General features: G+C 50.2%; 8 protein-coding genes and 1 non-coding gene across 9 annotated transcripts; 1 reads left to right on the top strand and 8 right to left on the bottom strand.

Moving 5' to 3' along the window:
- Nucleotides 1–700: 700 nt before the first annotated feature.
- B0J16DRAFT_351053 (phosphoglycerate kinase) lies at nt 701–3055 on the bottom strand. Its single transcript, XM_046129128.1, has 3 exons — nt 2358–3055; nt 1689–2109; nt 701–1639 (listed from the first exon to the last, which is right to left on the bottom strand). The coding sequence occupies exons 1-3, from the start codon at nt 2694–2696 to the stop codon at nt 870–872; spliced, it is 1530 nt and encodes a 509-aa protein (XP_045978225.1). The 5' UTR covers nt 2697–3055; the 3' UTR covers nt 701–869.
- A 552-nt stretch (nt 3056–3607) lies between these two features.
- Nucleotides 3608–5117, bottom strand: B0J16DRAFT_275305 (uncharacterized protein; the record flags this gene model as incomplete). The annotated part of the gene is made up of 6 exons (XM_046123702.1): nt 3608–3707; nt 3759–4215; nt 4267–4618; nt 4671–4809; nt 4863–4878; nt 4940–5117. 6 exons carry the CDS (start codon nt 5115–5117, stop codon nt 3608–3610), a joined length of 1242 nt encoding a protein of 413 aa, XP_045978224.1.
- Nucleotides 5118–6530: 1413 nt separating this feature from the next.
- B0J16DRAFT_325367 (uncharacterized protein) lies at nt 6531–7307 on the bottom strand (the record flags this gene model as incomplete). Its single annotated transcript, XM_046125880.1, has 3 exons — nt 6531–6599; nt 6652–7196; nt 7250–7307. 3 exons carry the CDS (start codon nt 7305–7307, stop codon nt 6531–6533), a joined length of 672 nt encoding a protein of 223 aa, XP_045978223.1.
- A 1624-nt stretch (nt 7308–8931) lies between these two features.
- B0J16DRAFT_406254 (uncharacterized protein) lies at nt 8932–12357 on the bottom strand (the record flags this gene model as incomplete). Its single annotated transcript, XM_046132948.1, has 2 exons — nt 8932–11899; nt 11960–12357. 2 exons carry the CDS (start codon nt 12355–12357, stop codon nt 9298–9300), a joined length of 3000 nt encoding a protein of 999 aa, XP_045978222.1. The 3' UTR covers nt 8932–9297.
- A 565-nt stretch (nt 12358–12922) lies between these two features.
- On the bottom strand, nt 12923–15536 carry B0J16DRAFT_275455 (P-loop containing nucleoside triphosphate hydrolase protein; the record flags this gene model as incomplete). Its single annotated transcript, XM_046123710.1, has 4 exons — nt 12923–13948; nt 13996–14760; nt 14803–15136; nt 15196–15536. The coding sequence occupies 4 exons, from the start codon at nt 15534–15536 to the stop codon at nt 12923–12925; spliced, it is 2466 nt and encodes an 821-aa protein (XP_045978221.1).
- A 3203-nt stretch (nt 15537–18739) lies between these two features.
- Nucleotides 18740–20801, top strand: B0J16DRAFT_198608 (uncharacterized protein). Its single transcript, XM_046122922.1, has 2 exons — nt 18740–19749; nt 19799–20801. Exons 1-2 carry the CDS (start codon nt 18978–18980, stop codon nt 20743–20745), a joined length of 1719 nt encoding a protein of 572 aa, XP_045978220.1. The 5' UTR covers nt 18740–18977; the 3' UTR covers nt 20746–20801.
- A 1972-nt stretch (nt 20802–22773) lies between these two features.
- Nucleotides 22774–22846, bottom strand: B0J16DRAFT_t318. The gene has a single exon. It is a non-coding gene; the product is annotated as a tRNA-Arg (tRNA).
- A 741-nt stretch (nt 22847–23587) lies between these two features.
- On the bottom strand, nt 23588–25037 carry B0J16DRAFT_198603 (uncharacterized protein). Its single transcript, XM_046122921.1, has 2 exons — nt 24353–25037; nt 23588–24304 (listed from the first exon to the last, which is right to left on the bottom strand). The coding sequence occupies exons 1-2, from the start codon at nt 24722–24724 to the stop codon at nt 23738–23740; spliced, it is 939 nt and encodes a 312-aa protein (XP_045978219.1). The 5' UTR covers nt 24725–25037; the 3' UTR covers nt 23588–23737.
- Nucleotides 25038–25744: 707 nt separating this feature from the next.
- On the bottom strand, nt 25745–26911 carry B0J16DRAFT_312008 (uncharacterized protein). The gene is made up of 3 exons (XM_046125026.1): nt 26706–26911; nt 26438–26652; nt 25745–26389 (listed from the first exon to the last, which is right to left on the bottom strand). Exons 1-3 carry the CDS (start codon nt 26784–26786, stop codon nt 26167–26169), a joined length of 519 nt encoding a protein of 172 aa, XP_045978218.1. The 5' UTR covers nt 26787–26911; the 3' UTR covers nt 25745–26166.
- Nucleotides 26912–27031: the final 120 nt, after the last annotated feature.

The raw sequence follows: 27031 nt of genomic DNA, 5'->3' as shown, positions 1-27031 counted from the left end.
CGCGGAGTGGGATGATGCGGGTCTAATGAATTCTAGACGAGCCTTGTCGTCTGCAAGACACCATGCTGATCTGCCCGAACCTGCGATAACTCCAGAACCCGGCAACGCTCCAGGACCCAGCAACACCTCTTCAGACAGCATATTGGAAGCCCTTGAGAACGTAGACAACTCTGTTCGTCTTCTCCAAGCCGCGTTGGATCGGCGGGATCGACGGGCAGGACCGGCAAACAGGCCGGCCCAACAGCAGACCCAACAGCAGACCCAACAAGGATATCCCAGAGGCATGGCGCACTTGTTGGAACCACAAAGAACACCTCAGCGTCGACGCTCGATGGGGAGTTCATCACCGGATTTCCAGCCTTCCACGCCTTGCCCAATCCCCGAGATTCTGGACAGAAGTTCGGTTCCACTCAGTGAGCAGTCGCTGGCAGAGGTCGAGCGGGCGGGACTGGGCGATGCTCAGGAGGAGTCTGGACGCAGTGCCGATGGTGAGGAGTCTGATTCTGGCTCGAGTAAGACGTTGTCTGATAATGCAAGTGAGCATCGACCAGAGAAACGTCGGAGAACATCCAACTTTGATGAGACGGAATGAGCGTATGGTATGATAAACGTATCGGGCATGAATTATGGAAGCAGAGCTTGAGAACAGTTATCGAATAGTCTAGTCAATCAATAAAGCGTACACAGCGAAGTCTTGAAACGCAGATAATGTTTTTATGGCGCTTTTACGCCTCTATTGGTATTTGGTATTTAATTACTTTGCTCTGCTTTGCTACAGACTAGCTCTTCCCGCCCGGCCTTTTTCCATTTTCATAGCCCCGTCATCAACAGGTTCATAAACGTCGTACTCCAACAGCATTGGATATTATTTACTTACTGGACAGAGCAGTAACACCGGGCAGCTCCTTGCCCTCGAGGAGCTCCAAGCTGGCACCACCGCCGGTAGAGACGTGGCTGATCTTGTCCTCGACACCGTACTTCTTGGCGACGGTGGCGGTATCACCACCTCCGATGATGACGATCTTGCCGTCCTTCTGGACAGCGTCGACGACGGCGTCGAGGGTGGCCTTTGTGCCGCTGGCGAACTTCTCGAACTCGAAGACACCGGCGGGACCGTTCCAGAGGATGGTCTTGGCCTCGGCGATGGCCTCCTTGTAGAGCTTGACGGACTCCTCGCCGCAGTCAAGTCCCTGCCAGCCGTCGGGGATACCGTCCTTGTCGGTGGCGTAGCCAGTGTTGGCGTCCTTGTCGAACTTGTCGGCGGTGATGTAGTCGACGGGGAGGACGAGCTTGACGCCCTTGGCCTTGGCCTTCTCAACGAGGCTGCCGACGGTCTTGGAACCGGCCTCGTCGAAGAGGGAGTTTCCGATGGAGACGCCCTCGAGGGTCTTCTTAAAGGTGAAGGCCATGCCACCGCAGACGATCAGGGTGTTGACCTTGTCAAGGAGGTTGTCGATGAGCTGGATCTTGTCGGAGACCTTGGCACCACCGAGGATGGCGAGGAAGGGGCGCTGAGGCTCCTCGAGAGCCTTGGCGAAGTACTCGAGCTCCTTCTTGACGAGGAAACCGGAGGCCTTCTGGGGGAGGTCGACACCGACCATGGAGGAGTGAGCACGGTGAGCAGTGCCGAAAGCGTCGTCTGTTTTGGTTAGTATTGCGTGTCATGATGGGTGTGTTGGGATACTGACTGATGTAGACGTCACCAAGAGCGGTCAAGCCCTTGCGGAAAGCCTCAACCTGAGCCTTGTCGGCCTTGGTCTTGTTGCCATCCTTGTCCTTGGAAGAACCCTCCTCCTCAATGTGGAATCGGAGGTTCTCAAGGAGGATGACGGAGCCATCCTCAGCCTTGTTGACGATCTCCTCAACCTCGGGACCGACACAGTCGGGGGCGAAGGTGACCTTCTTGCTCAGGAGCTTCTCGAGCTCAGCAACAACGGGCTTGAGGGAGTACTTCTCGTTGGGGGAGCCGTTGGGACGGCCGAGGTGAGACATGAGGATGACGGACTTGGCGCCATTTTCGAGGGCGTACTTGATGGTGGGGAGAGCACCGACAATTCGCTGGTTGTTGGTGATGTTCTTGTCGGCGTCGAGAGGGACGTTGAAGTCGACCTGGAGGGGTTTTGTTAGCTGACTGTATGGCGGGGTATTGTTGAGGGTTTGATAAGGATTTCGATATTGAGAATGATTGCTAGCAATTGCAACTGCTTGATGATATGACCCAAGGCACTTCGAGAGTAATCGCCTCGATTGATGGTCATAACATCTGGTGATGCGATGCAGTGCGGGGAGCTCAACCAAGCTCAACAATCATAACCGCGGGGTCATCAGCAACTTTTTTTGCTGTGTCAAGTACTTACTCGGATGAGGACTCTCTTGCCCTTGACGTCGACGTCAGTGATGGAGAGCTTGTTGGACAGCGACATGATTGCGATGATTTTAGGATGAAGAGAAAAAGTTGATGAGGAGGGAGGAAGAAGAGAGTTTGAGGGGAATGTCTGGTAGTAAATAGTACATGTACCTCTGTTGCTACCGCAGACACTCAGGTGGGGGTCAATTTCAACGCGATGACGCCGGCGGGGCTTTCGCGGCTGGACTCCAAGATGGTGGGATGATGAAAACCCCTGGACAAGACGCTTTAGCCATGAATCTGGCGTGAGGTATCTTGTTATCAGTGTTTTTCTGCCTATAATTCCCATGACATGATCGGTGTCGTCTCGGTCAAGTCGAGTCAAGCCCACTCTGCTCCCAAATCACTCACTCAACCTCTGCACGGACTTCAATGTCCTTGTACACGATATTTCAATCTCTACACATCGCCGGGTTACGGGGATACCTCCCGGCTTCTGGCGATGCGGATGTAGACTTGCCCGGAGAGACGCGGACTACTTTACGTTATACTACATCGCCGAGACATGTGCTGTTACGTACAATATGATACCTTGTTGGCTGCGACTGAAACAAAAAGATGATCAATCGGGTATTCTCAAACTATGGTATGACCCACCATTGAGAATGCCGTGTTGACGTTAAAGATTGGCATATAAATAACTGTTGTGAACGTGGTAGGCTGAGCATCCATGATATGAGGTATAAGCTAGCAAATAGAACCAGGCAGAATCCCACGTTGGGAGCTGATCTGATCTGATACATGAAACCCTTGACATGTATTTATTATGCTCTATCGCCACAAATTCCTCAGACCACTTACATCTCGGTCAATTATATCAGGGCAGGCCACGCCATATTCCTTTCCTTTGTTGGATCCCCTGGCAGTATTGTACTTAACCGCCGAAGTCAATCCCGGTCCGTCAGCCCTACCGAAGAAGCAAACACGATGCTTCTACCACGATGACAGCATAGCTCACGTTCAACCATCTCTGTCGTGCGGGATCCCTCATTCATGATACTAGAAGTTTCGCAGCTTTCGGCGGTCCCATACACGAGTATCTCATATCTCATCCACATGTCATTATCGTCAAACGAAGCTCAGCAAATGCGTAGAAATGGGCCAGCAATTGTATTGTTTCTACCCTAAACAACAAACTCCTTTTCTTTTTACCATCCCAAACAGATCATTTTACTTTATTTCTTACAATAGATTCGACATCTAAGCCTTCTGGAGATCGAAGTGGAAAGAGCGGATAATTGAGTCCGTGTCGTCAATAGCGAGAGGACGCACATCAGCCAGGTCCTTGATCTTGGCAGTACTATTATCGGGTCAGTATTTGAAGTTCATAGCAAAGATTGGCGCAACTTACACTTGCTTGATCTGATCATCGGTCATGTTCAATCCGAGCTGCTCAACACGACTCTTGATGGCGTTCCAGCCAGTCAATCTAGAAGCGAAGTGAACATATCGGGACATGCCGAAATCAGCAGGGTCGATGATCTCGTATGTGCTAGGCTGGTTTAGGATGGCCTTGGCGTGAATACCGGCCTTGTGGGTGAAGGCACAGAAACCGGTGATGTAGTTGTTGAAGGGGACGTTGATCTCGACGGCCTCGGCGACGAGATCCTCAATCTCCTTGAGCTTGTGGAGCTTGTATCGAGAGGTGACGTAGTCGTGGCTGTTGACGATCATACGGGCCAAGAGACCTCCGAGAGGGGTGATACCGTTACGCTCGCCGATTCCGAGAACTGAGGTGTCGATGTGGGTGGCTCCGGCCTCGAGGGCAGCGTGGGCGTTGGCGATGGCACAGCCAGTGTCGTTGTGGACTGGGGATGTTAGTTTTTGGTGTTTTTAGGGTGTCAAACGGGGATTCTTACAATGGCACTCGATGTCGCAGCCGACGACACCACGGAGAGTACGGACAAGGTCGTAGACCTGGCGAGGAGAAGCGCAGCCGACAGTGTCAGCGACACCAACACGGTGAACACCCTCCTTGTCAACAGCCTGGTAAAGGCTGAGAAGATCGACAAGGTCACTTCGGAAAGAGTCCTCAGAAGAGAATCGGACCTCCTTGCCTTGGCTCTTGATGTATCGGATAACCTCAATGGCAGACTCCTTGATGTAAGCCATGTCCTTTCCATGAGAGTGCTCTCTCAAGTACTGGGAAGTGCCAATAACGACATCGACACCGTCAACTCCTGTCTCAACGGCAACCTTGGCATCTTCCATCTATTGGGTGTTAATTCAGGCTCGAGCTGTCTAGCATTGATTGGAGACTTACTGTGCATCGCACGTGAGTCAGGATCTTGGCCTTGAGGCCGAGCTTGCAGATCTCCTCGCAGTCCTTGCGGGACTGGGGAGAAGCAAGAGGGCTGGTGAGCTCGATGTACTCGACACCAAAGTCAGAGAGAGCCGTGGCACTATAAAATGTTAGGATTCGAAGTTCGGTGGCAAGGAATTAGGTTCGTCGTACATCTTGATCTTGGTCTCTGTTGGGCATGTCAGTGAACAGCTCTTCTAGCTTGTATATGAAGATGGGAGCGGACATACCTGTGTCAAAGTAGGCATTGGCAAACTGCTCTCCCTCTCTCAAGGTAGACTCAATGATCTTGAAGTTGTTGGTGTTGGAGAGGAAGTCGCCGACCGACTGGTAAGGCAGCGAAGCATTGTGATGAGGCTTGTGGATGAGGGGAGCAGTCCCGTTCTCTGTAACCTCGACGTTTGACATGATGGGCGTTATAGGTATGAATGAATAGCAATAAAATAATCTGGGGTATAAATTGAAAGAAGAAGGTGATTCCGAAAGGGAAGAGAATTGGAAGGTGGAAAAGTCAAAAGTTGGGGCCTTTTTGGGTTATTTACCTACAAGAAGGCTTCATTGGTGGGGGCGGGGGAGGAGGTATGTACTGTATGGTGTACTAATGGCTAAGCTCCGAATGGCGGAGGAGGAAAAAAAGTTTCCAAATGAGTGACGCAGTTGGACCACGACACTATCTGTTGATACGCCAACTTGAGGGCAAACTCTGCTAGCACGGTACAAAGACTCGGACCCTTGACCGGGATTATTCCGATGGGTACAGTAGAAGAATTACTCACTGGGAATATCAGGTAGTTTGAATCATACTTCTGACTCTAAGTCTACTGCAATCATACTCTACTGCATGGGTTAAGGTAAGACAAACGGATGGTTGCTGCTGCAAGGTACTCTTTAAGGAACGGAAGCTACACCAACAATACCTCAATTGGACAAATTCTTCACTTCCTGTGTGCCGTCTGATGCTCCATTCCCACCTCCAAGCTATGACGAACTCAATTGCCCTTGAACATGTCTGATCAACACTGCTAAACCCACTACCTTTTGCCCCTTGAACACTTGAGTCAGACGCCGATACTCGGCACCGCCGTCACTCACTCACAGGGGGTCCCTTGTTTTTTGCGGGGTTAGCACTTCAAAGCGCAACTACGTATTCCGAACACCCCGATTTGACTTGAAGCTGTAGCTGCAGCTTTAATTTTTTTGTATGAGTGTCGTGTGCCTGATCTTCCCTGTACTCAATTGTAACCCTGACTTTACGAGAAACAACAAATGACCAAGCCTGGAAAAGCCTATTCTTGACGCCACAATGGCATTATCGACGAGCTATTGGCTTCGACAACGCACAAACGACGCCCAAAATGCATGAGGCTGGACTGGGTCTTATGTGAGCTTTGACGGCTTGCGAAGCTCCAGTTACACTTCACAACACCTGGGCATTGATGGCTCAATTGATCACGCACATACCCAACTCGGCAATTGACGACCAGACGCAGATGTGAAAAGAGATCAATTCATGTCATTTAAACATCGCCCAACCCGAAACGCCAAACGAGACGCAAGCTATAAATCTAAACAAGGCCCGTATCCCAAACCGATGAAACAACAAAATGGAAGATGCCATGCTAGGCAATTGCTGCGCGCAATACTCGCAAATCGCTGGGCTCTGGAGCCGCTGTGTCGAATCATGCAGTATAAAAACAAAGAAAAATCCTAACGCCGTTTCTATGTGACGGCTTGAATAGTCGTCGCAATGAAATATTTCGATACCATCGACCTGCAACTGGCTCGACGTCGATCTGACGACGTTCTGACGATGCGGTAAGTTTAATCAGAGGCAGAGTTAGTCAAGGAGAGGTATGCTGTCCAGGCAATACCGATTGTAGACACGAAAGGCTATAAGAATGTTAGCGATAAGGTATAGACAGTCTTTTGCGAAGCAACATACCAGCTGGAACTGAACAGGCATCAAACGAAAGTTGACAATCTGAACAGCAGGCCACACAAGATAGTTGGCCTTGAGAGTGGGAATGTACATATCCCTAAGCTTGTTGGTCACAGCACGTCGACCACCACCCTCAGCAATAGTCATAGTAGTGTAGAAAACAGCCAGACCGAAAGGCGCAAAGATAATCTGGTCGAAAGCAACGCGCTTCATGGCGGGACCGAAAGCGCTCGTCTTGGTGACAGGGAATGCCTGCGAAAGAAAACGGAACCACTTGAACTGCACAGGCGCCATGCAGAAACCGTAGGCCATGAAGCGGGTCAGACGCTCAAAGTCGAACGGAGGAGGGAGACCGGTAGAGTTGGGAATCAGGTCGCGATCGTAGAAAGGGTTCTTGCGGTCGAGTTCGTGGATCTCAATAGCGACACCGTCGTCCTTCTTGAGACCGCCGGGTTGGCGGACGGCTCGTTCGCGGATAGCAGTAACAGACTGGGCGACTGTGTCTGCGACACCTCCGAGGATGGCGTTTGTGACCATCATGGTCATGACTGCGGGTGGTTGTTAGCTATGATCGACCGTCGATTCGGGAAAGGTGACGTACGTGGTCGCTCGTCATAGTACGAGTTAAATCGCGCCGTGAGCCTTGCGATGAAAGCCATTTCGATTAAGAAAATGATGGTATGCAACAGAGGCTATATCGAAAGATGTCGTCAGCGTCGGGCCTAACAGCGCAAAAGAGGAAACAAAGCCGTAAAGCGATGAAACAGAATGGAAATAAAAAGGGAAGTACAGCAGTATGTGTAGCACACACGAAGAAAGAAAAAAAGTCATCAACAAGATAAAGAGATTTGGAGCGATGACGATAGAGCTGGATACGTAGTTGGGGAAAATACTGGGGAAGCTAAAGTGGCGACGGATCATAGAGTTGGCAGGCCAGAGCAGAGGCCAGAGCAACAACAACGTCAGGTAGACGAAAAAACCAGGGTGAAACTTACAATGCGACCGTAAATGTACTTTGAATTGATAGAGCGGACGAACCGTCTCTGAGAGAGTTCCCACGTCATGCTGACCAAATAAAAGAGAATATCGCGATAATAAAAGACGATGCGATGGATGAGAAAGTCGGGGAAGGAAAAAGAGAACAGAGAGTTAAAGTCTAGGTAAGGTGGGTGAGCGCGCGTGTCAGGTTCTCGCTGCTGTGGTTCTCCTTCTCAAGGGCGGGTTCTTCCTTATTATAATATGACGACAGTTTTTTTCCTTTCGTTCCACCGCACAGTCAGTTCCGTGGGGCTGACAAGGACTTGGCGAATTCAGGTGATTGAACAGAGAACACTCTGGCGTCTAAAGGCGCGCGCAGACGATGTTGGATAGCGACAAAAGATGAAGATGATGGAAACAAGAGAAAAGAGAAACAGGAATTGGAGAGGGGATCAAAAAGGTCAAAAACAAAGTCATGCGACACCCCCAACCACTTCAAGTTGGGCAGAAGAGGAGAGGAAAGGAATTGCCAATGCATTGGCATTTCAGCTGCCTTGTGAAGGAAGAAGCGACAGTGCATCGTCGCTTATATTCAAACGGTGTCACATAAAGGGTAATCTGCACTATATTCTCCACGTTTCCCCTCCTCATTTAACAGTCTTGCACTGTACGGTAGTCTATACCAACTAACTACATGACGATATCGTTCCTGAATCCCGAAACTCTACGGATACAACCGTTGCACATGCGATATCTCTACCGGCGATTTCTATTCCTGTATCTTCACTGTCTTTAAGCGCTGATACGCTACCCCTTGTCGTTTTACTGTGGATCTTCCTTCCGGGGATCCCGGCCGGTTAAGAGCTTCACGGGGCGTAAACCGGCTCCGAGGGTCCGTTAATCTGTGACAAGACTGTGACCAACAAGACGACTCAAACATTCAACTTGACACTGCGTTGGATGTATGAGTATCACGGTGTAATTTTAGACTGTATCACTGCCGCTGAAGCATGTAGCCACTGGTGTCGTTATGTACGTTTCATCCTGGGGCAGTGCTACGTATGGCGTTGGTTGACAAGGCGTCGCCAGCCAGCTTACTCTTGGCCTTGAAGCTTAGTCTACTGCACTTCAGCACTGCTGTAACAGGGCCACTGGCCTTTACACTTCAACCTATGAGCTTCAAAGTATAGAACGCAACTCGCTACTCTGAACTGTCAAGCCTGCATTGCTGGTTTGGTCACGTGTTAATCCAGCCTTGAATCACCTCAGCCTAGAGCACCAGCCGGGACCTGCTCATTGCTTATTGTTAGTTGTATTGATGCATGTCAATATCAACAGAACGCTACTCTAGGTATTATATATTGTCGCAAGTGCCGGTCGTGCTAAACCAGTCGGGTCGGATCGAGTCGCAATTTCAGGGTCCAGCGCTGATGCCGTCTTAATCCCGCCTAGTGATCGCCCTGCCCTTTTGTCCCGCGCGCGTCAAGAGTGTCCTTTGTGTGGTCAATTCAGCTCGACTGTTAGCTTGGAATGATTGCTGCCGAAGTTTTACAGCTTCATGTGACCTAGCTGACGGAGAACGTTTTATTCACATGAGCTAAGAACAATAATGAGAGATTTCCGACGTTACCTATCAACCTTCTTGCTATTGCCTGTGTTCTGATTCTAAGGTCATCGTAATCTAGTACGGCCTGAGTCCGTTGATGTATCATCGCCCAAGTACCTGCCAAATAAAACTTCAAAGTGGGCATCTGGATCTACTTTCATGTGTTTAAGACACTGGTATACCTCCTCATCATCAATACTTACGTTTGCGTGCTTCCTTGCTGTTTTGACTGTTTTGAGATTCACCTTGGCCCCCCCGTCTACCATCTGACGCACACATCTCAACACGCTGTCCTTGACCTTGTCCTCTTCTTGGTAGATCGCACAATATTCGAGAGCCTCAGCCAAAATCCCTTCCCAGGGCGTCAGCCGGATCGTCTCAGAGCCACCGTAGGTTTGCGTAAACCTCATATTTGGCTTTGCCCCTCTTTCCAGTAAGTGCTTAAGAATTGATGCGCCGTTTGGATTCGAAAGACAAACCAGGGAAAGAAGGGAAAAACTCCGTTTACCTGACCATTTTTCAAGCACTCGCGACATCAGATTACCCGAACCGTCTCGTGAAGTGACGCGAGTTGATGGTTGAACGATTATGAGACCACCCGGCCCAGCTCTAGCCTTGACATACTCTACCGCCGACATCGAACTTGCCAGACACAACATCTTCTGACGAGAGTCCAGAGCATCAAAATAGTCTAAATATAATAAGTTCATCGCCAATAGGGTTGTTGGAGAGTTGCTCATTATGTGTGGCCTGGTTTTAGCTACCGAGAACCATATGTCCCTGTGTATGTCGTGGCAGACACTGGTGAGATGGTCCAACAAGCGCACAACTTCGGTCCTTGAATCATGGGAAGAATTTGCGGCATGGTCTAAGCAACATATGAGGTTCGAGGAAATGTCATCTTTGTTTTTGATGGTATCAGCACAGAGTATGATGCCTTTGGTAAACATAGCATATGCGGCAGCGGCTCTGATATTAGCATCGTACGGCGTTCTTAGATGATTTTGAAGCTTTCGCTGAGTTTTTCGACTGGAGATGAACTCAAACACAGTCTTGTGAAGATAGTCAATATGACCCCCAAAACGGGGATCAAAGGGATTCGCTGGGGATATTATGTTTTCGTGGATCTCGAGTAGGCCTTGGCATCGGCCGTTAAGACGACAACGGATTTCCTCTACCCGACTTAATGCCTCAGTAGAGGATACGTTCTTAGGGTCCTCGCTCATGGCTCGGTCCATGAAATCAACCTGATCTGCATACCAGAACAACAGTGGCGAGGGAACTGTTTTGAACGCCGCCATCAGTTCGAGTAGCTGTTCGGTATGCCAACGATACCCAGAATCAACGGTTTCAAGTATCCTCTCGTACAAATCTCCTAGCTCTGTTGGAAGTCGTTCAATGCTTTCCTGGAGGTCTTCAACACGGTCGCCGGATTCTAATCCTGCCAAGAGAGAGGCTAGAACAAGGTTTACCCACAGGAATACTCCGCTGGACTTCTTCACGATAGATTCAAGGAGTTTCATAGCAACACGAGGCTGCCTTCGCTGCAGGCTTTTGAACTGAATATTTGCTTCGAACTTGGAGGAGACATAGTTGTAGATGTCCTGGTGAGTCAAATCCTGCATTCGAAGCCGAGGACAGTCCCCAAAGGCATCCTCGAACTCATTCCAAGGGCGACTAGAGATGCAGACCTTGACAGGAGAGACAATGCAACTTTGCACAAGCGAAATTAGAGCATTGCAATCGCCTTTAAATTCGTCTAAACCATCGATGAACAGGGCGATGTTGGTACGAGTACTGATATGGACGATTGCTTTATGAAACATGTCACCCAGATCGATCTGGCTGAAGTTTTGGGGGTCGGTGTTGAATAGACATAGAGATTCCCATCTCCGTGGGGCTACCATTGGGATGACTTCTGGATGCGCACGCAGAAGCTGTACAAGCAGAGTCCTAAAGAGACCTTCTAGGGAACTTTGAAGCTTCGATCCAATAGCCCAAAAGTGAAAGGAGGCAACCGTCAAACCGTGCTTGTTTCCAGCCCACCGCCTGAGATGATTTTCGCATCTGCCATAAGACTGTGCAGTACTCCCTGGGTTCTCAGATGATGCGATTGATGGTTTATTATTGCCACCGCTTCCTCTAATGGTTTGATGAAGATACTTCATTAGAGTGGACTTTCCCGATCCTGGCTTTCCCGTAATCCAGTAAAGCGGTTCATTGGTTACTAGCCAGTGTTCGAAACCTGTTGTATCGTTTTCCTCGAATATCCAACGGAAGGTACTCTCATGGGCGTCTTTGATGGTCAATTCCCTCTCCTGCATAGTGTCGTAGCAAAGTCTGGAGATGAACAGCTGTTCCAGCTTACTCTTCCGTTCTTCCGATAGCTGTATGTGTGAAGCATCGGAGACACTCAAATCCTTTTCTTCGGAACCGTATATGTTGGCAATTAGATCACCAATGAGCCCTGACTTGATCTCGTCGTGGAGTTGGAGGCCATTAGTCAAATGCTTGACTATTGTACCGCCGTAACCCAACCTTGAGTCATTCGAACCTGCCGCTTCTTCTCCCAGGTCCTGCCAGCTTGACTTCCCGTTGAGTGATTTCACATCGCGGAGCTCTCTTAATATCTGGTCTTGGTTTTCTGCGCTGTCTCTGATCGCCGATCTGCCGCTGGCTATGAGCTATGTTCCTTGTGACTATCATGTAGCCTGGTTGCTTACTCACCTGAGGTCAATAGTCATGGAGAACGCCAGGTCGGATTGCACTTCTCTTAGCTTCGCCTCGAGGACTTTGAGTCTCTCCTCCTTCCAGAGTGCTGACCACGCTTTCGTCAAACTGTTACGTCCTCGATGTATCTTATCCAACGTGTCGGTCATCTCCTTAGAAATCGTAACGCTTTTCTGTAGTAGCGAGTTGATCGCTGTAGTCGACCCCGGGCGGGTGCTTTGGAGGTCGTTTTGGGCTTGTCGAAAACGTTCTGAGCTATTCTGCAGCTCTTTGAGACTCGTAAGAAAAGCGTGCTCAGATTGACTCGCCTGCCAGGTGGTAGCAACAAAGCGAATACCGAAGTCAATGACTTGCAGGATACTGGCTGCGACACCAACAGCAGCAAATTCGGCCATGATGAGGAAATTTGATGATATGAGTAAAGAGAATGGATCTGACTGGCTTTTTTGCGGGTAGGCGACGCATCTTGTACCCTGCGGCAGGCTCCCAACAGCGGTTACAGGATCAGGCTCTGGAGGCATAGCCGCACTCAACTATTCGTTGGGCAGTTTGTGGCGTGCATATTGCAACGCCCATGCCAGATGGATGCATGTTGATGATGATCGTAGTATTAGTGGTGATCCAAAAGACAATGATTGGAGCACGGAATTGCTTGGCTTGTAGACGTGTTGTCTGATGTCCATTCTGCCTTGTTGAGCCCATTTGGGGCGTGAAATGCTCTCTGCCTTACTGCCTTGTCATCCACTTCGCCAGGAAAGGGCAGAAGAGCCAACAGGGAGGTAATCGTACCAAAGGTGTTGTGCGAAGAAGTAAAGATTGGATTATCGTCTGAAACATTAGAAAAAATAACATTACACAAGGGTATACTCCTTCCAGGCCATCCAACCAGACCATTTCTATATCACAAACCGACCGACCATCCCAACCAAACCCAGATATTATTCGCGAAAATCAGAAATCCTACTCCAGATCTTCTTCGTGCTCCCACTTCTTAGTCCCCAGTCGACGGATCTTCTTGGGACTACCGCTACCGCTGACAGGTACAGTCTTTGGCTTTTCACCGCCAACACGCATGCGCTCCAGTTTGCGTCCCAGGTTCGTAACGCTGTCGCCTTCTTTTGATTGCTTCGTGGCAGGGCCGGCGAAGTCTTCACGCTCTGCGAGGGGCTTGCGCTTTGTTGGGCTGCGGGAGGCGAGCTCACGCTTGAGGATACCGTTCTCGCGACGGAGTCTTTCGACTTCGTCTTCGAGATCTTCAATGAGGACATTCTCCTTGTCGCCGTCATCGTCGGTGGCTAGACCACGTTCAAGGATTTCCACCTTGCGGTCCCAGTGCTCTTCGGTGCGTTCGTGCTCAATAGACATCGAGTTCTTCCAGCGGGCCATCTCAAGGGCGAGACGGTCCTCGAACTCGATGGCGCATTGTTCGCGAATGGCTGCTTCCAGATCAAGCATGCGGTCTTCCATACGATCTTCCATGGTTTGAAGGTGAGCTTCAGCAACATATCGTGCTTCGGTCTCTTGGTCCACGATCTCCCGCAGTTGATCAGTTTGCTCGCGCAACTTATCGGCCTCCTCACTAAGTCTGGCGATTTCGAGAGCGGCAACCTCCATAGTAGCACGGTCATCAGCGCTCATCTGAGGGGTGTAGTTCCTATACGACACATGGTGTGATGGCACTACTGGACGCAAATGGTTATGGTGAAGGGTTGGGCTGATTGATCGATTGGGACCCGGTGTAGTGGGTGAGAGAATGGTGCTTGTGATAGAAGGGACACGAGGCACTGCCACCTCACGGGCGAGAGCACTATATCGAAGGATCTGTGATGTAGCGTTGAAGTCTCCTCGAGGATCGGCCGTAACGATCATTACACCTCTTTGGGGGTTGCGACGAGGAGACTGTGATTGTGTGGAAGAGGATGAAGGGAAGGAGTTAGAGAACAGCAGCTCAGTGAGCTTACATTGTCTGAAGGGGACGGTGTTGGGCTATCACTTGTTAGTTGTTGTCAGAGATAGTTCCATACACTACTCACCTTGTTAGAGCTTGCAGCGTCGCTCTGTGCTTGGAGGCATTGACCTAGATACATTAAACTTTCGTTAATCTTGCCAGCTTCCGCTAGCGTGGCGCCGGCAGTCTTGGCTTCCCGCGCTCGTTCACTACCCGCTAGATCAACGATCGTGAACTTGCTTCCTCCCCAAGGTCCGGGTTTTCTGCTTCGTGCTCGCTTCTTCACTTCGAACACGAAGAAACCATGGCTTCGACTCGATACACTGTTGCTGCCGGTACCAGTAACTCGGCGTTCCTGCAAGCCGGTCTCGACGACTGACAAGGCCTCGGTATAGTTTGAGCAGATGACCTTCCGTAGACCTGCAACAACCTTTCGGTCCTGTGATAATTCTGTTGACTTGAATAACAAGGCTCGGCGTCGGGGCTCCTTCGTGTTTCCGGATTTGACAGCTGGTGTCAGGAGATCGTAAATTCGGTCGTTGTGAACCTCGTACATGGAGATGACGATAGCATACTCTGCTGACGGGTCGCACTCGACATCGGTGTTGCTAACATCTGGCTGGTCGGGGAAAGCTGAAGGACGTGTCGCGACGATTCGAGGCGGCGGCGGGGACATCATACTGCGGTCGCCCTTTACACTTTGTTTAGCTAGATTCTTCACATACGTGGTAGAGCGGAGGGACATGAAGTGTCGTGTAACCCGCTTGGGCGTCGGGGAACAGTTCATTGCACTGGTAGATGCAACGATGGATCTAAGGGGCGGTTTATCATCGTGTTCAGTAGAGCGTTTCTATCGCTCACTGGAACGCGCTGTATCCTCCCCCTGGGTGACAAGTCGTACACTTTTCGGACTTGCTGTGTAGTCCACAGACGACCCATTGGCGAGACGGGAAGCTTGACGTGTTGTAGGAATGTTGAGACAGGAAAGGGCTGAGGTCGGGGGTCGTACTCCTGGTGTGGCAGCTCGAGAAGGCGCTCTTGAAGCTACTGAATCGCGGAACGAAGGGCTCAGGAAGTGCGACGCGATGGTCAAGGACGAATCTGCACCATCACACTCCTGAAGGGAGTCTTGGGCGTTAAACAAGTCGTTGCCGTCTATCATATTTTCGCCGATCGACCGAAAGAGGACGTCCATTGCGAGCTGGGTCATTCCCCGTTGGGATTTGCTGCCGAGGATGGTGTGCGTCTACATCATTAGTATGGTCTTGCTGTTCGTGACGCGAACCTTACCTTGCCCGAACCTGTCACCCCCAATGTAGCAACGACAGCATCGGTTCCCTCACCACCATTAGGAGCAAGGACGCCCTCAACGAAGGGCACGATCTCTGTGCCGTGAAACACATCGAGCTGGTTGGTTTCCTCTTCAAACACCCGGGTAAACGCGAACTTCTCGATAGCTCTTCGTCGATCAGTAGGGGGGTTCAGGACGACGTGTGTGGGTTTCGAATCGTCCTCGGGAGTTTCGACATCGAGGATACGCTCGCCATCACCGTGTCGCAAGGGCGGCGGCCGCAGTCGTAGGTAAACCTCGAACAGGTTGTGCGATGCCTTCCGTGAAGAGTCCATGTCGCTATGATCGCTATGATGCTTCTCGCTAGGATGCAGGAACAAATGCAAAACAGAACACAACGTGGAGAAGACGAGACGAGAACTGTTTAGCCTGGTGGATTCATGGATAGTTGACGTTACAATCCTAGCGGGATCGTGTTTACTCTATTTCGTTGGTCCGGTTCGGCTGGCAGGACAACGGAAACAATTTCGGATTCGATAAGATAAGATTAGATACGAGTAAGCGCCTTCCGCGCGGATGTCAGCACAGACCAACAGCAACAAACGTTTGCGTCCCTCCAGAAAAAAAGTCAAGAATGTGGAGATAATTCTTCCTCAGGCCTTCAATCTTCGCCATTGAAGCCTCAGGGACCAGGATTCAAGCCATTGAATGAATGGTGTCACTCGAAGTGGTACATCGTAAGATTTAGCATAAAGCATCAGCTGCAATTAGCCTTCACGAACGTTGTCGGTGAATCACTGTTGAGCTGTTGGGGGCTTCCAGATAGAGAAACATTTTTCTGCTACACAATTGAAACTGTAGTAAGCCGGGATCCGTCAATTCACATGCAAGAAAGGACGCCAAATGTTTTGAAGCTTCGTGGCAGCTAGGATGCGTGGCAGCAAAGAGTCATCAGTATCAGCACCAGCATCAGTGCGGTAGCCCAGGGTAGGCAAGGGGGTGTGAGAGTGTGACAGCGGGATGAACCAGCCAATCAACATTTCTCTAGAGCTGCTGATTTCCGGGGGAGGTGATACTGATTTGACTCATCCAAGAGTCATATTCAGCATTTTTATGTCTTCATTCTGCAGAAGGTTCACCTTAATTTCGAGGTCAGCAACTGTGCCGCTTTGCTCGGTTCTCCTATGTCCCTTGTCCTAAAGCGTAATACCGAGGTTGCCAATTGTTAAATCCGTAGCTCGACTCGCGAAGTCAGAAAAAAAAAGTCTGAGGATGATCTCCGAGAGGGGCACCCGTTTACTGGGCAATAAAAGTCTTGCGCTACGAGGACATCCTGACTCTAAAAATTGGTCTGGCGCTAAAAGCTACTGATGACGGCAGTGCCTTTTTTTCTGACGAGGGGAGGGGAATGAGGGGCTCTCGTGATGATCTGGACTGAATTCACGGTGCATTGACATGGAGGAACATTTTGTATGAAGAGGGGGATTGACAGAGGCAGAGACAGTCATTGTTTCGTGTTCGTTAATCCGTGTTAACCCACTGAGTCTGAGAGCCATACAGCCGAGGAAACAGAAACGAAATAACGTGAAACGATAACATCAAATCTCGGCCATTTCATAAACTACTAGACCACTACGTAATAACGGTCAAGATGCTTTGGATCCAGGCACGAAGACGGCGCGTAATGTCATTCATTAGCTTGCCTCACCAGAAATTTTCTCTTCCAATTGATGGATATCTCGTTGCGTCGAGACTCTTACCTACTGCGGGTTCTTGAGTAATTAGTCTTCGTCAACTCCGGTTGTCGCTTAAAAAAGAGCCCGACCAAGAGAGTGAAAAATTGTTCGTCAAAAACAACTCCGGCAACAAAGAGGATATACCCCACCAGGTGTCCGTGGCAACATGGGGACAAAAGAAGCTTGGAAGAAAAGAGATTTTCTTATTCTTTTTCGGCCTTTCTTACTCGTCTATTCTGTAGTCACCTGGCACCTGCGAGAAGACTGACGATGCTTCTCTGGATCTCGTCCCATAAGTAGATGCAGACCGAAGAGCTCCTCTTTTTCTTTTTTCTGGGTCCTTTTGCTGCAAGTTTTGTCTGGACTTTTTTGGCACTTGAGATTGGGCCACTGACATAACCGCCTCAGTTTAGCTCAGAGTGGCCCCCCTGTCTGATGGTGGAGCTTACAGACTGCGGAGCTTCAAGATTTGAGAAATGCTTGGCCTCTGTTGGACTGAAGCAAAAACGAGGGGTCTTGATTTCTTGCTTGGCTATCCCGGCTCCAGCGTCTGTTCTGCCGTACCTGGACAAGGATGGGTCTCGATTGCGCGGCAAACCGAGGACCTCTTCTCTTCTCGTACGAGATGGGTCACTGCAGTATCCGTAAAGATTGGGTTTCTGGAGAAAGGCATCTTCAAAGTTTCGGTCGTGACTCTATTTGCCCGAAGAAAAATATGTAATTTTAGCCACGTTATGAAGCCACCTCCTTCTTGACACATTCAGCTGGAGCTAGAACGTGTCGTCTACGTATGTCCAACGTCTACCGAGTCCTGCACTGCTCCGCTATCCAATATTATTTCTTGCATTTCCCTAGTCGTACATTAGAGTGATAGCCCATGCTCAGTGTCGTGCTTTCGCTCCGGGGTTTAACTGGTCCCTTATTAATTACTACGACCACTTTGTTCGCCTCACGGACCAGGGAGCATGGGGTATCTGTTTGTGAAGTCTTCAATTGGGCTCAAAGCCCGAGCCCTTGTGAGACCTGTCCTCCAGCGCTTGACTCTGATAACAGGTTTGACAGCAGATAGATTCGCTCAATTGCAGACGATTCCACATATCGTAGCATATGTAGCATGCCTCAATATCACGAAATAGTCTCCTTGCATCGTGTCTCAGTCGACACATAAACGCTTTCTCTGTATACTTGTTCATGGTTGGGCTTCTACCTATTGACTTCAAGTAGCGGTGACGGGTAATGGCCAGCCTAAAGTGGATTAGTGCATCTTGTACCTTTTCCTCCTCCCGCACTCACACCTCCCGGTCACTCCCCCCCGGCACTGTCCACAGCCCACTGGGGCCTGCCTCGAGACACTTTACCCAATCAGGATGCACCCCACTTAGAGTGCGGAAAAAGTTTGGACTGGATATTTCTCTCCTCCTCTCCCCTCGCCTGCTTTTCTTCCCATCATCACCAACCCAAACCAAAACCTCAGACAACGAAGTCGCCATTTTACAGTATCACCCAGAAAACTACCCCTACCAAGAACTAAAGTCGAGTAACCATGCCTTCGGCCGTCGCTGAGCTGTAAACGCCCACTGCGGGCCGTGGCTGTCTTCCCTGTCGCGGCCTGCAGTCCAGCAGTTCTTCGAGTTAACCAGTCAATCTTCCCTCGACATAGTTCTTTACAGGCTTTCCCGCTCTTGGAGCTGATAGCTTCACCGAGAGTCTGTCTCTGAAACAAACAATTCTGCGATTTGCCCGATTGTGAAGGGCTTTTGATACAACTATTGATACATTGATACTCTATCTATTACGACACACCCACCTACACTTCCTACCAACTCTTATCCAATACCATAACGCAAGATATACTTGTTGTTACTTACTCAAAAGAAGTGGTCGATAACTACATTATCACCCTTAACTATACCAGCTTGCAAAGTTGCGAAACTCTAATTGAGTTCCATTTGACACTACTAAAGTTTTCGACAAGATATCGATTACATTGTTGCAAAGTATCCTTCATAGACTACTACAACACTCCGAATCATAACCACAATGTCTCGCAACATCAAGCGCAAGTTTTCGACCCCGGTCAAGGTCAAGACCGCCAACCGCCGTCGCCGAGTGTCCGACACTCCTTCCACCTCTTCGTTGGATCTCTCTGATGATGGCGGATACTCTGCTGTAGAAGACATCAGCGACTCGTCTGATGACGACGAGGAAGATGTTGCTGCGGCCGAGGAGTCCAACATTCTTGAGGAGGCTCTTCCCCCAACCCCTCAGCCAGCTCCTCGGCCGCAACCAACCATTGAGGAGGATGACGACGACGAAGAGGAGGAAAACGACGATGATGATGAACAAGAAGGCTTAGACATCGAAGACGACGATGCCGGTAGCTGGGGAGGCATCGTCTCGGATGTTGAGGAAGAACCAGCAGATGTCTACCAGGATGCAAACATCTTTGGCTCAGACAATCCCGTTGAGCGCCACGTCCACTTTGACGTACCCTCAAGCGATTCTGATGATACCGACACCGATGATGAAATCCAGGGATTCTTTCCTGACATCTTTGTTTCCCAGAACACACTGGATCCTTCATTCCGACGGGAGATTGAGAACGACCCCGACGAGTCATCTGGTTCAGGCTCTTTTTGGGACTTCAACAACCAATACGAGGAGCAGGATCAGGAGTCTGATGCTGAAGAAATTTTCCGTCAACTTGACAACGATACCCCCTTCGCCACACCAATGGCTTCTCAGCAAGCCACTGCCGCTTCTACTCCCGTACCCCTCTTTGAGGAGCCAACTGAGTTGGACGGTTACGAGAGTAAGTTTCTGCACCGCGAGTTTGTTTTTCTCATTACTGACATATTCAGCCGATGGCGATACCACAGAAGAGGACGAGCCAGAACCCGTGGTCCGAAGAAAGACTCGACGCCCCTCCAACCCTATGAGCGATGCCTCCGACTCAGATGCGGATAGCCCAGTCAAGGCTGAGCGTGGCCAGCCCCGATTGGGACGTTACAACCTGGACCGCTCCGATAAGAAGCCCATCGCTGTGCTCAATCCTGTTACTGGCAAGATGATGATCTTCACCCCGCATCGCCGACATCAATTGGACCTCTCGCCTGAACAGTTCAACTTCCCCTGGACAACGGAGGGCCCCGAGTCGCCTATCATGAGCAACTCTGCCAACCTCATGCTCAGTGCCATGTTCTCCTCTAACACCTTCGGGGACTTCTTCAACACAGGTCAGGTCATGGGTCCTCAAGAGGCATTCTACCCTTTCCCCTCTGAGCCCAACACCGGCGACGAAAGCTCGACCGCGCCTAGCTTGCCAGACGACGAGGATGAAGAAGATGACGAACTTAACTTGGACCTCAACGACTTCATTGCCTGGGAGGAGAACGACTCTTCTGGTGAGGAGGACAATGGCGAAAACTGGGATCCTGCATCAACACCAGCCAGGCCTAGTACTGCCACCAGCGACAAGGAGGTCCTCGGTCATCTCAGACCTGAGAACGTCGGAGCATTCCGCCGTAACCAAATTAACCAGCAGCTTATCCTGAGCAACCAAGCTACTCAAGATTCGCTCGCATTCAGCGGTCCCTATAATTATACTGCAATCAGGGGTCTGAAATCGGACCGATTCGACACTGCTGCCATTCCCCTAACACCCGCTCGCCGACATAAGAGACAAATGAGCGACACCACGCGCAGCCCCCTTGAGCAAATGTCTTCAAAACGCAAGGCAACCACCGAGGCTGGCAATAGTCACAAGAGACATCGAAGCATCTCTGATGTGAACTATCTACAGATCTAATGCCATGCACTCACTCCCCAAAAACGTACGAGGACGGCATAGTTGCCGCTATCCCTGGCCTCGACAATACACCTTCTTTTAACAACATTTTCCTTACTTGTTTCATTCGGGTTAATACGACCCATGTCTACAGCGTGCTCGGGAGCGTAAAGCCCCCTCCCCCAAGGGAACGGGACGGATTTCTGTTTGGAGATGATACCCCACTAGCTTCAGCCTGGTCGAAAAGCCGGGTGAGCGTATCGGAGGAATCGGGGACACACCCTTGGGTGATGTCCAGGCAAGAGACTGCTCTGTGAGCGTCTCGCCTACAAAACAAAGACGAAAAGGTTTATGCCGATAATGTTTTGATGGTCTTGATGATGGAAAACGGGCAAAAAGTGTTTTTCTCATGTACTTTCTTTACTGGTGTTTCCGTCCATGGGTCTAGAGGTAGATAAAAGCCGCAGCGACCAATTTCATTGAATGTTCAAATGAAACATGATTCCTATTGCAATGTGATATGTCGAATGGTGTATCTGTGCTCCTGTGACCTGGGGATGGGTCGTCAACGCCGCTGTTTACAGAGCTCTCTGTTTAATCTGAGCAACGCTCCAAGAAAGTAGTTCAAGCGCTCGGGGAGTTGCGTGTCAAAGGCGAACCATGTCCCCCCTCCGTGGCTTGGTGGCCATACCTATCGCAGGCACGCCGAACATTGTCCCTCCAGTCCCCTGGTGCAATACCTTTCGCCACCTGCTTGACTCATCGATCTTATTGTCGCTCCTGTTTGCTTTATAGCTCTTACAAGGAGGCTGACCGAGGGTCACACCAACAGCAACTCTTGGCTACGCGAGTGTACAAGGTGTGGCTACGGTGACTCACAACCGTTGGGTTGAAGGTTCCGGATCATCGATTGAGCGTTGCTGCGTGTCTGGTTCGGGATCAAGTTTGGGGACTGGGTGTTTTGAACCTTGCCAGGCAGCGACCAGCATGCCTCAGGCCACGTTATGTCTGTCGAGTAACGGGACCTGATATAATGAACCACAGAGTAACTTCGTATTCTACTTGAGGCCCTGGACAGCCCGCGCAACGGGGTTGAGCATGTGCTATCCAGGCTTGTTAACCCGCAATGCAAGACAACAGCCTCATGCCAAACTTCCTGCGGTGTGTCCTTGTACTGGCAGAGCCCGCTGTTCAAAATAGCACCTATATATAGATCGACACCTGGAAGCAACACATCAGCACCAGGGGGTCGGCGAGAGACTCAGAATGAAGAGCGTATATGTCCTAGTAGATACCTCTGCATTTGGCCCGGGAGTTGCTGTAATGCCCCCCCTTCAACATGGCGGTGGATTGCATCTGGGTGAATGGACTTGATAAGTCCGAAATCTCAAAGATACAAAAATCACGGGCGCTCCACGCTGTACCGTCCGAAGAATTAATTACATCCATCACCCAGGGAGGCAGAGATGCAGTTGCGATAAGCGCTATGCCGTTGTAGCAGTAGACGCGACCCACCTGCTGCAATCCGTCTAAGATGATAGGCCAGAGGACATTGCCTACTTGGGCGTTGCCTTGCTCGACTTCATCAGAGGGAGATGGACTTATCCCAGGAACATCACCATAAAAGGTATGCACTTGTTTGTCTTATTGAGAAGGGCATATGTAACAGTAGAGAGTCATTCCTGGGACCTGCAATAGCGATATGGCTGGGCACAATGTGTTGCTGATGTCGGTTCGACAATGGCCGCTTATTACTACGTACACCAATACCTCGGATCATTTGTCCATGAGGCTGAGTCTCGGCCAAGGTAATGAAGTGACGGAAAGCTCCAGTCATAAATCTGGAATGATGAAGAGAAAAGGACACTGCACGGCTTCGTCAAGCTCACCTGTACCGTAGAGCCACGGCGCCAAGGTGCATCCTTCGGCCGGACCAGGTCGAGCAAAAGCATAACGCAGCCACGCCAGAGACAAAAAGAAAGCCGTGTTCGATATGCGATCAACGAAAAAAAGAGACTGAACACCAGATGGTATTCATATCTTGAAGCAAGCTGCACCCAGGACTCGAACTTGGAACCTTTGCCACCGGAAAGCAACGCGCTAACCATTGCGCCAGCGCAGCGACTTTTGGGGTAAAGGCGCAAAAAGACAGATTATATAGTCTTTGCTGTCCAATTGACAGGCGTTTAATCCTTTTGATAACTGCCAGTACAGGGCATCGTCGTATCTACTCTGTTCTGGGCGCAGTCAACCTGGCGCCTGGCAGATATGCTAGGCTCTTGATGGTTGAGAAAGTGGAGATTCGGTATTGTTGGCGCGCGAGTCCGGCTACTGAGATCGCTGACGGTGTAGGGTATCTTGGTAACGAAGTGAAGCGCAATGCTACCAACATCGAAAGCAGCTTCGCATATGACTAAGAACCTTATTGCTTACCCATAGGTTGGAACTATTGTATTTTTGAGGGAAGTCAATAACCTATCCGCCCTTCTATGCGCTGTTTGGCATCTCTACCATGTTTACTGTTTCGAGTCCTGTCTTGACATCAGCGAAGGACTTGGGATCGGACCCTATCCACAACCACTTCAACAGACTGTAGCTCTAGAGACCGAGGATCAAGCTTGACCTGCCAATTCCCATACGCAATGTGCCTACAAATTCTTGGTGTTGAGTCTAAAAATCTTCAATTGTGTAGATATCTAAAGCCGACGTCTTAGATTGTCTCCTATCTTCCGCTCGCCAAGTTCTTCATCCTTTTGGGGGTATATTACAGCAAGCGTTCTATCACTTGTCGTTTCGGTCGGGGCTTGAAGATCTGAGTTGATAGCCATTCACATTCTCAAACCCCTCGCAGCTAGGGTTTAAATACTAAAATTAGCCCTATATCCTTCAAGATGAGGAGTGGCCGAGTGGGATCCTTCCTAATAACTTAAGAATTCTTCTCTCCGAACCTAAAACTCCTTTCTCCCCGCTCAGTTACGCCTCATCTTTTTGTCATTTTCCAACTTCGAATCCTTTAAGCATAGCGCTCAGCCGTAGGTTGAACCGCAGTCACAGCCTCCTTGCCATTTCCTGCAGGTTGAGGAGCCCAGTTCTGCATGGGAATGTTTTGTCCTTGAGGAGGGTAGAATTGCGGCGGCATCTGTTGAGGCATCTGCTGGAAGCCTTGGGCACCGGGACCCCAGTAGGGAGGACCACCCCAAACCATGATGGGCTTCTTCATAGCAGCGTTTCGCTTTTGCGTATCGATACAGGCGCCGACAAAGAGAACGAACTGCCAGAGCCAGAGAAGGCAGGTGAAGACAGTCAGGGCAACAAAGAGCGTTTGCTTGCTGGCAACGCCGTCGTCGTTACTTGTGCACACGTAGCGTCTCTCTTCGCGGCTGTATTCACAGGTTTCGTCGAGGTAGTCGAAGGAGGAGTAGTAGGCGCTGAAGGTGCTCTCCATACCGCCGATGACAGCGGCACCGAGCCAGAGGAATAGATGGATAGCGACGTGAGCGCCAGGGTGAATACCGCCCTTCCACTTGCGACCGAAGCGAGTGAGAAGCTCTGCAATATCCCAAACCATAGCCATGACAAACTAATCGAGGTCAGTATATGGTACATCAAAACAGGGATTAGATCATACCAGAGGGCAAGCACCAACGGCGACCAGACCAAGGGTCTGGACGCTCCTCAGCGAACCCGTGAGAGCTAGACCAACAATACAAGTAACGATATCGATACCGTGAAGCGCCAACTTGGTATACGTCCAGGCCTTGGGTTCTTGAACTCGGGGAGGGGTCCAATTCTGGGGCACAGGCGGCGGAGCTCCCTGCTGCGGGTAGGGCACGTAGGGAGGACCATAGCTACGAGGGTCCTGCTGGAAACCGGCCTGTTGCTGCTGTTCTTGTTGTTGCTGGTTGAATGTCTGGGCAGGGTGCTGTGCATTCTGAGGAATGGCTGGGATAGGCGAAGTAGGCGGCGCGTTGTCCGTTTGAGAAGAGGCTTCTGGCGCCATCTTGTGATACAATAAGTTTTAACGTCGAGAGAATCGGTGTCGAATAGTTTGATGACCAGAGTAATAAAGACTTGTCGGTGGTTGCGATAGTGACCGTTTCCGGCTAGTGCCTTCAAGTCTCACTTTTCGTGTAGTGATTGCCTGGGCGCGTCACACTCGCCTCGTACAAAAATGTAGATAGTCTAGGATAAATGAAGAATAAAACGCACAGCGAAATGAATATAATAAACGAAAGATGGTGGTAGGTACAAATGAGCGAACGAATGAGTGAGTGAGCGAAGAACCAAATAGGAAATAGGAAAAAAGAGGCCCTTCGCGCACGAGGGAGGCGGGTAAAAGAGACTTATAAACCACTAGCTCACTTTAACTAAAAAGCCAAGCGATGAAACCTCTCCAGGGCAGGCGAGCAGGCGACATTGTTCCAAAAGCAACCGACGACCTGACATTTCAAAGTTGCCCCCTGGCCCTTGCAGGGGCTGAGAATCGTCTTAGTCCTTGGGTTTCATTGGTCTCGTGCCTATGAGTAGCGCGATGGATGGAGTCGTTAATCCCGGCGTGTTGATCTAAGGGGTCATCGGCACACTCAAGACATGCCCAAGCGCTGTTGGTATGATGCAAAGCTACGGTTCTAGGCAGTCAGCTGAAAAGATTTTTCTTTACTGCATGTTGGTAGTATTGTGTGCTGGGATTAAAGGCATAACTGCCGGTAGGATTACGGGCCTTGTTGGTTGTTGGTTTGGCAGTTGTCGCATCCCTTCATTCAAAGGAGTTGGAACATGAAACATGGATCGACTCAAAAGCCATCGACAATTTGGCAAGCCACTGCCGGAGATAAAGACCAACCAAGATCATTCTGGAAAAAGAACTCGCTAAACAGAACCATCATCATTGAAAATTTCCATTGACCCTTGGCGGCCGCCGTTACGATTGCCATTAGACCTTTAGCCCCTTTCGGCCTTGGTCCACACATCACTGAGATTAGTCCAGGGGATGTGATGGGAAATCGCCGAGTCGCAACACGCCAATTCGTAGGGCTACAAAGAGTCTGCAGGAACGTTGGTCTTTACTAACCAGAAATGAGTCATGAGCTGTTCAACCAACACGAGTTAAGCTCGTACGGGAGCCGTATATCTCTCACATGTCTCCTACCCTAAGCCTGGCGTCTAATGAAAGGGTCTGCCAAGCCGGCGACCGGCCTACCGATATTGTTGTCACTTCGTCTCTGCCGGCCTTGGCATCATAATTTATCACGCCTTGATCCTTCGTCCCTGTCAGGAAATCACAGACACGTGCTTTTGCAACTATTGCCGTAATGGGTATCAATCGAGTCTTCTCTTGGCTGCCACTTTGACGACACTGTCGACGCTTCGCTTTTGTACAAAATATTCAGATGCCGCCCATCATATACCCCTTTAAATTCCCCATCCTCCGTGTTGGTGTTTCTACTCTCGTTGCAGAACGACCAAGAGACCCATGATTCCCAGCATCACCGTCTTGAGCCAAGGGTACTCGGACAAGAGAATTGTCACGTAGCCGACGAATGGAATGTAGCCAATCACACTGCCAATGATGTCCTTACGCACCAAATAGTCTTGGTTCTTGGCGTAGAGCTCGGTATCGTCTGAAAGGTTGTTGTCTCCCTTGGTGAGAAGCTTTGCGGTGTCGCTGCACAATGTTAGCCGTTGTATCGTTTCCTCCGTATCAAACACATACCCCTTGCCAAACTTGCGCACAACTCGGTGCACAATGGGAATGTCCTTGTCCTTAACGTTGTAAACCACCACTTCTCCAACATCGGTTTCGGCCACAAGGTTTCGGTTCCAGAGAAAGAGGAGATCGCCTCGCTGGAAGGCAGGCTCCATTGAGCCGGAGAGAACGACGACGATCGGGGATGGTGAATCGCTAATGACGGAGAGGCCCTTCCACATCTGCGACGAGGTTAGTATGTGTCCAGAGTATCGGAGAAGACACGGGTACGTACCATAAAGGCCGTAGACAGGATAAGCGCAAAGTTCATGAGCTGCGCGGCAGCCTGCCGCGGGTTTCCAAGACTTGACAGCATGGCGGCTGGTGTATAGCAACGGCGTGGAATGAAGCGTTGAGGTTGGGGAGCTTGATAACTCCACGATGCAGCTTATGGAGGATTCGCGCTGAGGACATGTGGCTCATGGGAGCTCGACGCGCACGGGCCACTTACGGTCGAGACAGCTGGGGCGTTTGAGGCGGCAGCTGTGGCTATGCCTGGATAAGGTGTACCCATAATTCCAGGGACCTTGCCGCTATAAATGGTCTAACGCGGGGGGTGTC

This window comes from Fusarium flagelliforme (genome assembly GCF_020744385.1).
Source record: "Fusarium flagelliforme strain FIESC 12 MPI-CAGE-AA-0113 chromosome Unknown B0J16scaffold_8, whole genome shotgun sequence".
In the NCBI taxonomy this organism is placed as follows: Eukaryota; Fungi; Ascomycota; class Sordariomycetes; order Hypocreales; family Nectriaceae; genus Fusarium; species Fusarium flagelliforme.
Note: the sequence above shows the minus strand (reverse complement) of the source record. Positions and strands in the feature narration are given on the sequence as shown.